Genomic DNA, 14284 nt, shown 5'->3' on the forward strand with positions numbered 1-14284 from the left:
TAGTCTGCTGAAAAGCCTTCGTCTCTCAAGGCCCTTATGCATATAACAATAACTGTGCAGAGACCCAAGCTTTCTGGTCAGCAACTAATTTTACAACAGCTGTGCTTTGAGGAAAGGATAATCCATCCTCAAAAGTAGATTGCCAACAGGTTTCCCCCCCCAGAACCACCTCTTTCTTCTCTCTCTGCTTTTGGGTTGGCAGCAGTTCTGCTGCTACTATTCAGGGGGACAGATCTGCCCTTTGGGCCTCTAATTGCTGACCTCTAGCACAGTATAATTTTGAGGCAGTTAACGATATTAATAATAAAGTGTGATTTATTTCATTCACTGAAATCCCTGTCCTAGTCACACTGGAAACTACAGGCCAATTAATGCAAACGAATAATTGAAATTATATATCCTTCAGTATATTTTTAAAAAGCAATTTCCTTATTATATTAATTCTCCCCTGCTGAGAGTTAATCCTGTGTACTCCATGAATATTATGTTTTACATTTCATCCAGGAAAGCGAAACTCTGTGACCATATAAATTCTGTAAATCAGAGCAAAAGATGTGCATTTTCTTAATTTGTAGAATCTAGTCAGCTTTCCCACCTTTATTATTCTGCATAACTCTGGTTTTACTAGCCATGCAAAGTGGCCCAGAGCTATCCAGTCCCCTAAACCCCAACTTTCAACAAGTAGAAGTTTTAATCAGCCTCCTTAACAGGCTCTTCTTACATTTTTATAATGGACCTTTCGGACACATCCATTTTTATCTCCTGTCCAACTCACGTACTAGGTGTTTCTGTGGCTGTGAAATTTAGCATTTCTCTGTGGTGTTACTGAACAGTTGGTAAATATTGATGGAAAATGTAAAGCAGTGCCAGATCATTTGTTTATTTATGGCATTTATGTTTAGCTCAAGGTGGTATGTGAACATTGTTCTTCCCCTTCCCCTTTCATCCTCACAACCACCCTGCGAGGTAGGTTAGGCTGAGATAAAATGACTGGCCCAAGGTCACTCAGTGAGCGGGGAACTGAACTCTGGTCTCCCAGCTCCTAGTCCCAACACTCTAGCCACTGCACAACACTGCTGCTCTCTGTTTTAGATCTTAGCTACAGTAACACCAAGGTTCTTGCAGAATGGGATTCCCAGCTGCAGATTTGAAGCATCTCTCTCTCCTCCTCTCTTATGCAGCACTCAGTAGCAGAGAAAGTTCGGACAATCAGGAAGTGCCGGAGCCGGCCCCTCTGTGAGTATCCATGCCCCCACCAAGGATGCTAAGGGAAGCCAATGCAATTACTTCACTGCTACTCTTTTTTGACAGGTGCTCAGTACCAGGTGCTGCAGAGCGGTGCTTGCCTGCCTTTTTGGTATGGCAACCCACAAGACCAAATTCACTTGGTATGGTGACCCATTGTTTTATTGTCACATGAACAGGTCTCCAGCAGCTGTCAGTTTTCTGCACTATAACTGCGAGTTTGCCTGTTTCATAACCCTTACTTGAGGCATCTAAGCAAAAAAAAAAAAAATCAATGTGGAAACTGTTGAAATATGTGCAGTACTTAAAAAGTTATTCTCAGTTATGTTTATGGGAATAAGAACACCAACCGTCAGATTGCAGAATCATGCTTTGTAAGCTATAAAAATTTATTCTAAAAACACGAGCCGTGTTAGATATAACCAACTATGGATATTTGTGATAGTTTTCTTCATGATAAAACCCATTTTAGCAACTGTTGTGGGGGTGGGGTGCTGAGTTTGCCTTTTGCCACCGAGTAGTTCTGTTGGTTCTCAGGCATCATCCAAAATCATTATGGACACAGTAGGGTAAAGGTGTTACAGTCATACCTTGGAAGTCGAATGGAATCTGTTCCGGAAGTCTGTTCCACTTCCAAAACGTTCGGAAACCAAAGCACAGCTTCTGATTGGCTGCAGGAAGCTCCTGCAGCCAATTGGAAGCCACGGAAGCCCCTCTAAAAATTGTTTGCAAACTGGAACAGTCGCTTCTGGGTTTGCGGCGTTCGGGAGCCAAAACGTTCAAGAAGTAAGCTGTTCAAAAACCAAGGTACGACTGTATTTCTTATTTTTGCTAACCAAATCTCAAATCACACTTGGCTTGACTATTAACTAACCTTGGCAGCATATCTGTGGATAGCTCACTTTAAAGTCCTCATAAAGGGAGTTGCTTTGAGTAGTTATTATTACTCAAATGGCATCAAAGGTGAGTTGTAATAGTCACTCAAAACAGCTCCCTGTAAACTGTCATTGGCTCTGCCACCAGCTGCCAGTGAGGAGTTCCCAAGTGTTAAGGTGTAAAATTTAAGCCTTTCTGATGTTCAGTTACAAGCATCAACGCAGTATTGTAATAAGCCAACGAAACAAAAAATTGCACAAGGTATTCATCATACCTGTTAAAAAATCAAAAACAATAATTACTTAGGGTTTACTTATGAAGCTCCCACTCACACAGGCTTTGTGACCCATTTGCGGGTCACAAGCCACAAGTTGGAAAATGCTGCTGCAGAGAACATAGAAGAAGCACGGTCTTTTCTCCAGAGAGCTTACAGTCTACATAAAGCAGAATTGTGGAATCACAGAATTGTAGAGTTGGAAGGGACCCATGAGGATCATCTAGTCCAACCCCCTGAAGTGCAGGAATCTTTTAGCCCAATTTGGGACTCGAACCCACAACCCTGAGATTAAGACTCTCATGTTCTACCAACTGAACTATCCCAGCAACAGAGATGAGGAGATTTTTGGGGTTGGCCAAGCTGTCACCAGATTTCATTCGGCATCGATGCCCATATATCACATTTTAAGTCTATCTTTGCAACTTTGAAGAAACTTGCTTTCACTTTAAATATGAGTTGCAGATTTCCTTAAGATTCTGCACCTCACACTCATTTCCATACTTGAGCGATGCTGTAGATTTGCAAAATACACACCACCCTGGGTTTGTCTGGCCAGCCGTGTTTGAGTGTCAAAATCCTCAGGATACGAGCGTCAAACAAATGAGCAGAAGTTCATATCTGAGGTATCTATTGTTGGATGGTTTCATTCTTCAGGCATGGGAATCGTGCGCAAATGCTCCTACCCATCATATTCTCATTTCATCTTACAAAACTATCATGTCAGAGAGAGTCAGACATGAGTCTTTTGATCCACAGGTCTTGGGTGTGGAGGGGAATTTTACGTGGGGCACACATTCCTTCCCCTGCCTTCAATATGAAACAATTCGGGACAGCAAGATCTTATCAGGTGGGGCTAATGCTGGACTCCTTAAGGAACAGATGGGGAATCTGTGGCCTTCTGTATATTGGACTGCAGCTCTTAAGGTCCCTGGCTGTTGACCATATTGTGTGTGGATGATGGGAGACTGAATGCAATAATATCTGGTGGACTACAAGTTCCCTGTTCCTGCTTTAGAGTATCTGCTTATGCTAGGCATGATTTTTGTGTTTAGCTTTAGAATGGTGTCTCTTCCCAAATGACTGTCTTTTCCTTCTTCCCCCAGGCCTGGAAATGGAGTCATCTCCCCAACAGCTGCAGACGAAAGCTTACGTCCGGCAGTTCCAAGTTATTGACAATCAGAACCTGCTCTTTGAGCTCTCACACAAGCTGGAGTCAAACAGCCAATGAGGCAGATGCCCACAGGGCAGGCGTCACTAGCAAAGAATGTTTACTCTGCGCAATACTCGAGCACTTTTTGGATGTACAGGGGTTCCTCCTTAGGGTCTGACCCTGTTGGGAGAGGAGAGCACGGAGTCGCCAAATGGCAGGGATGGCCAAGCTTGGTCCAAGAAATCCTGGTGACTGAGGTGCAAAATCAAAACAGCACCTCGCCTTCCTACGGTTTGAGCTTGGGACACAATTCACCACAGAGTTCTCCTGCCGGGGCTGGCCCCGAGATAATTTCGATGCCAGAGATTGAAAATCTAACTAGCACCTTCCTGTCCCCTCGTCCCTCCCCCAGCAGTAAAAAAGCAAACAACTATTTAAGTAACCGAAAAATGTGCTGCTCTTTTAACCATGCCCCCAAATCTATTGCCTTTGCCCATTGGCAGAGCTCTCTTGGTCTCCTGTGTGAGCTTCATTTAAAGGAAGGGAGACTCCGCCAGAGCATCCCGTGAGAGGGACTTGTGTAGAAGAATCTCCCAGGGAGTATTGGGGCCCCTAATGCTCCATCTGTTGGTTTCCTTCTCCACCACCTGGAACGGCGCTCCAAATCGGTTGCCTGAGGTGACTATCTCACTTTGCTTCACGGCAGAGTGTAGAGCGGTTTGGAGGACTGAACCCAAAATGGCCCAAGCAGATGGAACAGTGTTTTGTGGAGGAGGTCAAGACAAAGCAGGACATCTTGACCTGCTTGTGGGACAACTCACACTAGCTGCCAATGCCCTTTCTGGCAGTTTCCCTCCCGCCTCCTCCCCAACCGTAATCGAACAAGTCCTTGAAAATGAACGGTTTGTGAATCAGAAAAATAAGCTTCCGGTCTCATGAGTCGGACATAGTACAGTTGCCAGAGGCAGTGTGTGCAGAAACGTCAAGAAATGTCAATTTTCTACCTTTCATTTCTCCTATTACACTACTCTTTATCAGTGGGCATTTTTATTTCTGTATTAGAAAGGTTTGATGTGGAAACATTATTATTATTAAGAATAATTCACAGGAGACTCTCAAAAGTATTTTTTGGGTTCTGTTCTCACAGAACGTTGCTTTGTTTTTAAAAAGCTGGTCCAGGTAAACTGAAGTGGGAAAATATTTTTCCCTGGACTTCTTAAAATTCAGTTTTGATTGGCTGTGACGGATAAGACAGTATTCAAAGATTTCCATTCTTTGGGACCTAAGCTACAGGAACTTTAAACAGGCACCAAAATTACCGGTATAAGGCTGTCGTAGTTCCTTATTGAGGCAGAGCCAGTGCGGTATAATGGTTACAGTGTGTGAGGCCAGGGTTCGAATTCCCACTCAGGCTTACTCAGTGACTTTGGGTCAGTTACTGTCTCTCAGCCTAACCTACCTCACAGGGCTGTTTGTTGTGAGGATAAAATGGGCTACAAACTTAACTGGCCTAAAAGTCATTTCAGGCCCCCACAGTACTGCTGTTCTCTGACGGGGACTTAGGGCTAAAGAAAGAATCCTTAACAAAGAATCCTCGTCACTTTCACCAAACTACAATTCCCAGGATTCTTTGTGGGAAGCCATGACAGTTTTAATTGTAGTCTAGATATACACATTTTCTGGTTTTGGCTGCTGTCCGAATGTTTTTTACATCTCTTTGTGTTGAATAAATTTATTTTTAGGTGGGGTTATTTTTTGGGGGGGGGGGGGTTGGCAAGAAACCAATTGTCTCTTCCTCTTGAACTGGGCTCTAGATATAGGTCACTCTTGAGTCCTGGGATGTGTCCTTCAGCAACTTCGAAGAGCCTCGGAGGGGCAGGGAGATTTCCATCTCAGGATAGGATAGTGGGGTTTCCCCTTTCTATAATATCACAGGGACGTTCACAATAACACTTAACTATATTGTCCCTTGTTATCCACACAGTTTTGATGGTTACACAGTGATAAAACAATTTTTGTTCTCACTTCTCCAAAGTGCCTTTAAAGGATGCAATGTGTTGATTTCAATCTATCTTCACGTTAATCTGGAATAAACTATTGAGATTAATACAAGACTGGGGAAGATTTCCATAAACTTTTATGGAAACAGCATGTTGGAAGAGGGATGATCTTTTTCTGTACTTCCCCTCCAATTGTGTGAACAAAAAGTTGATTTGAAGTGTACTGTACGAATAAGGTCAAGTGACCTCAAAGAAAGACTTCAGTTCTCAAAAGTGTTCAATTTAATCCATGCTGGTAATTGTGAGATCAGAACCAGAGATACTATTTATTTTGGATTATTTAATCTGGGACAACTGGATAGAAATTAGTGGACCCTCCCAATAGGTTTTAACCAACTTTCTGTGACACAGATTGCCAAACACATATATAGGCCAGCCCTTTCCCCCATAGAGAATTTATAATCCACCCTAAAGTTGATTATGAGGGTCAGCAGTGGGTTGTAGCGGGATAGTCCTGTTATCTTGCAAAAGTACTGAACCTCCTAGCATCTTTCAAGAAACACAGGTAAATTATTTATTTTCGTTTTACTTGGAGAGATCTAAAAAGTTGCTTTGAGCTTAGGGAACCCCTGTGATACCAAGTAAAAACTCTTGGTCTTGCCCTATAACTTCTGCATGGAAGAATCATATCTCAGGGCTACGTCCCAAAAGCTGTGTGTTCCCCCTGGAATTTGTTTCCAGTGCCATGATCTAATCCTGGAAATGTGAAGTAATAATAAGAATGCCTCTGAGCCAGTCCAGAGTGCATTGTCCACACTACTGAATAACCACAGCCCATTCCCACACATTTCTTGATTAGGGGGCAGGGATTTCAGGTCAAGAGAGAAAGGTGCCTGCTTCTCTTTTTAGAAATGAACTGCTTTCCCTACCATGTTTCTAACAGCTTTAATACTAGGTCAAAAATTGGTATCAAAGAGCAGGTGTTGTAAAGAATTTCTCTCATTTTTTTTAAAAATGGCTTTTCTCTTTGCTGACCTCCTCCCTTCTCTTTGATAAGGGTTGTTCTTATTTGTGTGTCTTGGGGGGGGGGGTTGCCTCTTTTGCAGGGATGAGGAACCTGTGGCAATCTGGATGTTTCTGAATTTCCATCTCCTATATATCATTGTTGCTGGCCACGTTGGCCGGGGCTGATGGGGTTCCAGCAACATCAGGAAGGCCTCAGGTTCCCCATACCTGATCTAGTGGCTTTCTGTTCAGGGACTTTTCATTTCAGGGTCTCTCGCTTTTGTCTATATTTCTTTTTCTCTCTCCCGGTGAGAGCTTCAGGTCCTAATGCGAGGATGTGTATATATTTATATATATTTTTAACAAGACACTCTTGAATTGTACATTTATTTTTTAAAGAAGAGCCTTGTATCATTGGGCAATTGTACAGTGAATTTTCTACTGTTGGAATGAGGGGATCGCTTGCCTACACATATAACCCTACAAGCTTCCGCGAGGTGGAATGTAAGATGTATTGTGTTGTTCTGGGGAAGCTTATGTTTTTTGGGGGGGGGGGGGGAAGGTCTGGCTGTTGTTGATATTATTAATAATAATAATTATTGTTGTTATTGTTTTGGTACTGCAGCACTTGGGTGAGAAGCCAATGGTGGAAATAAATAATTGTGAAAAATAAAATCAGTGGTCGGCTTTTATACAGATTATTATGTAAAATTCTTTTATATAGTGCCATCCATGTATGTGGCTCTGCACACAAGGCATACAATCTAAAAAAACAGTTACAAGAAAAATGAGTAGTTTAAAATGCAAAATTCAGTGGAATGCAGTGAGAGGGCAGCAATATTGTGACTTCTTCATATGAAATGTGAGTGAACAAAGGATGGCAATTTCAGACAGGTAAACTTCTAACGTGGAAGCAACCCATGAGTTGATAATAGAGCATCCATCTTTCGTATATATAAATCTGTTTGAATTTGAGGGTGAAACTAGCTTCTGGTTTTAACCCAGAAAAGGAATTATGCCTAGGTATCACTGCTGTGCTTCTAAGAGCACAAAGCCCCTCAGTGTGAGAACAACCCCAGCACAACAGGGAATCCTCCTGCTTGCAACTATGGGCTTTTAATCATGGCCTCTGTCCTCCAGCATTTCACAGAAGCAAACGGGGCATGCTAGCAACACCCCTATTCTCATGCCAAGACCAGTCTGCTGCATTCATTCATTCATTCATTCATTCAACAGCCCATCTTTCATTGTTTCAGTAATCATGATGATGCTTATTCTACAATCTGTTATCAACAGATTGCATAGACAAATGCATAGAATTGTGGAGTTGGTGGGGACTTGAGGGTCATTTAGTCCCACCCCCAGCAATGCAGGAATCTTTTGCCCAACCCACAAGCCTTGAGATCAAGAGTTTCATGCTTCGCCGACTGAGCTGGCCCAGCTGCTACTATGTGGGAAAAAAGGAGGCTTCATTCTGCAGATATGCACTGGAGGGCGGCAAAACACACACACATCCCATATGCAGTCGAGATTCACTGTAATTTACAGGCTACAGATGAAGACTTCAGAAAGTCTCTAGGCACAAAATAATGGGCAGTATAACACCCGCTGTATTATACAAAATATAAGGAACCTTTTAGGGCTGCATAGCCGCTTTTCGGGGACGTTATCCTCCGTTTGCCAGCAGGTTGGACCGGGCGATCTTTGAGATCCCTAAGATTTCATGATTCTTGTTGTACAGCGGCGTGGCTACTTCGATGTGGTTAGATGTTTCTAATTTACACGCCGCCTCCGGACTACATTGCAGGGTTGTCGTGAGCCACCTTCCCTGCCTAATCCTGCAAGGGCTTTCAACCTGCAAAGTGGAAAACAATCCAGAATTGCCGCAAAACCCCGTCCAACATCCATCCCCCTACAGTTTAAAACGGTGGGCTACGTCGTGCATTGCACAGCTCTTGCAAACTCAAAAGTTATCCTCAGCCTAAACCTGCCGCTATCCTCCTTTGCTGGGCGAAGCAAACAAAAGGCCTGAAGAGATATTGGGGCGGCGGGGAGAGAAATCCCCTTCACGGGCGCTGGAATTACGAGCCTGAAAGTTGCGACTCTTATGATTTCGTGTTTCCAGTGCCCTTCCCAACATGGCCGAGCGCGGCACCGATTCTGCTCAGGCCTCTTGGACCTTCTTAATATGGCGACCCACCCACCCAGCCTCACTTCCTCCCACCTACCCCAAACGGGAAAAGGCGGGGCCACGTTGCGCGTGCGCGTTGGCCCCGGGGAGTGCTCTTCGACGCCATTTTGCGTGGCCGCCGGGCGGGCACACGGCTGTTTCCGGGTTGCAGGCCCCGGAGCAGAGAAAGAGAGAGAGAAGACCAGAGAGGCAGAGGAGCTTGTGGGTAAGCGAAGAGGGCTGCGAAATCTACAACGGGGGGCGGCTGGTTGGGTGTGGGATACGTGGCCTCCTTGAGAACCCTTTGGGTGGGTTGGTGGGTGGGCGGGCTGCGCTCTGACATTTGACCCGTGTTCCTGCGGAGGTCACGGGGCTGGGGAGTGGGCGAGCAGGGGCGGGGTGGAGAGAGAGGGCTCGGCGGTGAGGGGCCAAAGTGATGGCGGGAGGAGGAAGCCCAGCAGGAGGGACTGGGAACAGGGGGGAGAAGAGGGGCGGGCCCCATTGGCCTGTTGTTGAAGGGGGTGGGCGCTTTGGTAGGAGCCCCTGGGCGCTGGGGGAGGTGAGGGGGAAGAAGAAGGGTTTCTGGGGTGAGCAAAGGTAAGAGGATACTTTGATTCGTTGACCAGGAGAAATTTAGTATAAAGAAAGGGGCCTGGAAGGAGGAAGAGGAGGAGGAGAGATTGGTAAATTGTATTTAAATTTTATTTTCCCCCAGTGTCGCCGCTTGTTTAGGTACTGGGGTTATTTCAAGCCAGGGGTTGCTAGAGAGGAGTGCGGGCGGGGGGGGGGAGAGACCCTTGGTGTGTGTACAGGCTGAGGATATTGGGAGGGTTACGCATGCGAGAATTTATGGGAGAGGTGGGTCGAGAGCATTGCGGGGCTTGGTTAGCCCGGTTTGAAATATTGTAGTTGGTGTTGAGCAGGTGCTTTCCGGGGAAGGGGTGTGTTGCAGCGCCAGAGGTTTTTGTCTGCGGGTGATTGAGGATTTAGACGTAAGCTGAACAGGTGAAGCAGATAAATATGTGGTGGTTTATGTATCTGGGTGATACATTGAGGGTGAATAAAATAGGAGCAGGTGACAAACTGTCAGGAGGGAGGGAGGTTTACATAAGCTGCTGTGAATTTTGTGAGGGCTATACATGATATACTTTGCTGCTGAAATGGTGGCATGGAGAAGTATCTGTGGAAGGGGGCTAGGTTATTTAGAGGGTGATTGAGGGTGTGGCATTGAGGAAACTGCCCTTTTTCTTCCTTATTCTTCTAAGTTGCTGGATGTTGAGGGTCAGACACAACAAGAACTGGTGATGAGGAGGGATATGAGTTTCTTTGGAGTGTCAGCCATAATATTTTGTTCTTAAGCTCCAAATGAGGTATTCGAAACTTAGATACACATAAAGATTGAGGGAGTTTTAGTATGTTCTTTGAATATGAGCTGAATGCGCTTGGAATCTGAGATGCTTACAGGCAAACTGCATCTGCTTAATTCCCAAAGTCCTCTATTCCTTTTTGCTCTATTCCAAACCAGGGCCTCTTCCGGATTATATGTTGTCTTTCCCTTTGCTGTAAATGGCCTTTTGGGCATATGCTGGGTGTGGTCTCCTTGTCGTTCCTCCTTCAGAGGTATGTGTTGTCAAGTCAGTGAATAACTTTAGTTCAAGGAACTGTGCACTCACCTTTCTGCAGGTGGAGTTGCCTTCCTCAGTTGCTTTTCTTAGAATGTTATCAGTGCTTGTCTGACTGTAGTATTTGTTCACTAAATGTGTGGTTCTCAAAACTCTCAACATACTTGGAAGTGGAGAGTGCAGTTAGGTGGGGTGGGATTATGTATTAAGACAGCGTGCTGGCATACAGCTTTCTCACTGAACAGTTGTTTGCATATACCTTTCCCCCATAGAGCTTTCTCTTTCCATTAGATTCCTCCTTCATTGCAGTCCTTGCTCATTGGGGATCATGTTCTGCTTCGGTTCTATGATGGCTTGCTGGAGTAAAATGATGGATTTGGGCAATTTATAATTTTTCAGCTTCCCTATACAGTGGTACCTCGGGTTAAGAACTTAATTCATTCTGGAGGTCCTTTCTTAACCTGAAGCACCACTTTAGCTAATGGGGCCTTCTGCTGCTGCCACACCGCTGCTACACGATTTCTGTTCTCATCCTGAAGCAAAGTTCTTAACCCGAAGTACTATTTCTGGGTTAGCGGAGTCTGTAACCCGAGGTACCACTGTGTTCTCAATTGGATATGGTCCTTGACTTTGCAAAGCATTGTGCGTTTTAAGACTGCAATGTAACTTGTTCCTGTTGCGGTCAACATTGCATGGCACTCCTGGTTTGCATGTCTTGCCCTCTTAAATGTGTTGCTATTTGCATGCCTGTGATGGGTAATTGTCATTCCAAAATGTGTGGAACCTTCTTTGAAGTTTTATAAAACAGGACAGATTGCACAGTTATCTGTCAGGGATTACTTTTGGTACAGGATACCCTGTAAACATGAGAAGGCTCTACTGCAGAGATGGGGAATCCAGTGCTTTCTAGACGTTGGACTCTCTAATTCCCATTAGCCCCAGTCAACATGGTCTGTAGTTGGGGAGGATGGGAATTGTAGTCATGAAAAGCATCAGGAAGGCTCCATGTTCCCTGTTCTGCCCACCTGGATAATCTAGTTTGGTCCCAATTTTGGGTTTGATTCTAGCACCTGCCTGCCAGAGTATTGCTCTTTGTTCTTGTGCTGGCCTGACCGGTGACAGGGCCTTTTCAGACCCTGGAATGCCCTCCTTAGTGAGGTGTGTTCTCTCTCATTATTGAAGTTCAGGTGAAATTAAAAAAAAATTCTGTTTACCAAAGCATTTGATGACAGAAGGAAACTGTTGCTGACAACCCTGATCACTGATTGTGAATGTTTTTAACTTTTAAAGAATGTTTTTAAACTGCTTTTAGATTTTAAAAATATGTTTTGCCATTACTGTGTCAGCTGTCCTGGGATGTAAATCCAATAAATAAAATAAATATTGGTGCCAGTTCTGGAATGATGCATGTGTTTCTTTTCTGAGCAATAACTACAGTATCTCCTTTCTACATGCTGCTTTCTCCACCTGTAGTCTTGTCCTTGGCCTTTCCATTTTCCATCTTCCAAAATCTGTTGTTGTATAGAGATGCTAGTCCTCCTTGTTTCTGATTATAGTAGGCAGAAGAATGGAGCAAGAGACAGGCCTCAAGGTGATTAAACTTGATTGTGGGGTTCTGGTCAGTGTAATTGGTACAACACTGAGAAGGGAGGCCAATTATTCCAGCAGGTCTTTAGGAACTGACTGGGAAAAGGGCTCATGCTGTGATGTTTTGTTTTCTTCCACTTAGCTATATTTTCAAATATATATTTTTGTAGTGTTTCAGTTCTGTAAGTGTTTCATTACTTTTAACGTCCATATTTTCTGTTTTATCCTGTTTTATTTGTAAGGCACCTGGGGTAAGGCAGGATAATAATAAGAAGAAATACTATGGGAAGGATCCATTGGATAGGGTCATTTAAACATTACCTCATTGATACAGAAGCCACTTATGGAAAAGCAGATTGGCTCCAGTAATTTTTAAAGCAGGGGTCAATAAATTTGTGGCTTTCTAGATGCTGTTCACCTTATAGTATGGCCAGCGACCAGGGATGATGGGAGTTGTAGTGCAGCAACATCTGGAAGGCTACAGGTTCCCCCACCCTGGTTTTAAGGACCCCTGACTTGATTACGTTTGGCATGCCACTCACAGTCTCTGTTTCCCCTATGATAAGGTAAAGGTAAAGAACACCTGGATGGTTAAGTCCAGTCAAAGGTGACTATGGGGTTGCGGTGCTCATCTCGCTTTCACGCTGAGGGAGCCGGCGTTTGTCCACGGGCAGCTTTCTGGGTCATCTGGCCAGCATGACTAAACTGCTTCTGGTGCAACTAAACACTGTGACAGAAACCAGAGCACACGGAAACACTGTTTACCTTCCTGCCACAGCCGTACCTGTTTATCTACTTGCACTGCCGTGCTTTGAAACTGCTAGGTAGGTTGGCAAAAGCTGGGACAGAGTAATGGGAGCTCACTCTGTTGCGTGGATTCGAACTGCCAACCTTCTGATCAGCAAGCCCAAGAGGCTCAGTGGTTTAGACCACAGCGCCATATATGTCCCCTATATAAGTCTGTTTCCCCTGTATGCAATATGGGAATATTGATGATGTTTTTGGAGATAGCTAAATTCTATAGGCATATAATACAAAAAAATGTGCTTCCTGGAGAAAAAGTTTATTAAATGCCATTTTGGCTGGTATTGGATGATATTCAGTGCTAGTGCTACTCAGAGTAGACCCATTGAAGTTAATGTATGTAACTGGTTCATTAATTTTAATGGGGCTAATCTCACCCAGAACTTAGCTGAATACAACTCATTGTATCCATTCAATACGTTGCTAATTGGATTTCTAAAATACTGTAGTTCATTTTTAGGCAAAAAGAATTCTGCAGAAAAATATACCTGTTTCTGCGGAATTATCCACCCCAAAGTACTGCATTAAATAAGCTTGGATTGTTTTCTGTATTAAGTGTGCATACAGCAGAACCGTAACTTATGAATGCCTGAGGGATGTTAGCTTTGCATGAGGTACCTGTAAAATATTACACCAATCCACCGCTTCACATTGTACAGCTTGCTGTACACCTTCCCCCTTGTAATGACTCAGGTACTTGACACAAAATCAAGTGAAACCAACAAAACAATATTCTCAGTAAACCAGTGACTTTCAAATGATGTTCTGGGGAGCCCTGGGTTTCCTTGGAAGCTTATAGCAGAGATTCCTCAAAGAGTAAATCAAGACAAGCAGACAGGCTTCCCCAAAAGGCAGCTTACCAACCACTGCTGATTATCCCTTAATACACATCTGCAGGTGAGTATTGGGTGTGTTCCAGGCGCTCTCCTACAATGAAGTCCGACAAGCCTGGGAAGCACTTTCGTGGACTGAGGATCTGCCTTGAACATTTCAATCCTCTGCAACGTGCAAGGTTTCTTGGGGGAATGGTGGCAGACAGGGCAGTGTGGAAGAGATTTACAGAGATGTAGAAAGCTTGCTAACTACTGCCTTGAGCCAGAACTAGCATTGGTTATACCAACAAAAAACTAGCCCTCAAATAAGATTCCTATAGTACTTTCCATCTCTTACTGCACAATGTTTCATGCACTAGAGCCTGCATCATTGGATATAGAAGGGGCTTTCTGCATTGTGGATAATAGTCATTTATATAAAGGTATGCATAGGGAACAGTCGGCTTACAGTGTAAGGTGATTTCTAGGTGGCTTTCTTTTAAAATAGCTGTGGTGCCTGGAAATAATATGTTGCTGTTAGGTAAAGCTCAAGTAAATTGTGGAGCTGGAGAAGGTGAAAATCCTGATGAAACCTCTTAAACAGCTCCTTATTAATTAACTTAGAAACAAGTCATTAATATATTGAGGCATATTAACTGAGGCGGATGGTAACTTTTCAGGAAGCACTGTTGTATGTCAGCCATAACAAGTTTGCATAGTGTAGTGATGTGTGTGC

At 44.0% G+C, this 14284-nt stretch overlaps 2 protein-coding genes across 6 annotated transcripts in view; both read left to right on the forward strand.

Annotated features, from left to right (window-relative positions):
* The window catches only part of RAPGEFL1 (Rap guanine nucleotide exchange factor like 1), a 55518-nt gene extending 48290 nt beyond the window's left edge, over positions 1–7228 (forward strand). For all 3 annotated transcript variants that reach the window (XM_083708744.1, XM_083708742.1, XM_083708743.1), the window contains 2 exons: positions 1182–1236; positions 3502–7228. In XM_083708744.1, coding sequence (XP_083564870.1) covers positions 1182–1236; positions 3502–3571 — 125 coding nt within the window. In that variant the 3' untranslated portion in view covers positions 3572–7228. The remainder of the gene's footprint in view (positions 1–1181; positions 1237–3501) is intronic.
* A 1586-nt stretch (positions 7229–8814) lies between these two features.
* The window catches only part of WIPF2 (WAS/WASL interacting protein family member 2), a 30717-nt gene continuing 25247 nt past the window's right edge, over positions 8815–14284 (forward strand). Inside the window, exons 1-2 of one of the 3 annotated variants that reach the window (XM_083708813.1) lie at positions 8842–8949; positions 10249–10343. The gene's annotated coding sequence lies outside the window, so the exon portion shown is untranslated. Of the gene's footprint in view, positions 8950–10248; positions 10344–14284 lie in introns of all 3 variants that reach the window. The other 2 variants (XM_083708811.1, XM_083708814.1) reach the window with 2 other exon arrangements.

Source organism: Podarcis gaigeae, assembly GCF_964106915.1.
Source record: "Podarcis gaigeae genome assembly, chromosome: 13".
In the NCBI taxonomy this organism is placed as follows: domain Eukaryota; kingdom Metazoa; phylum Chordata; class Lepidosauria; order Squamata; family Lacertidae; genus Podarcis; species Podarcis gaigeae.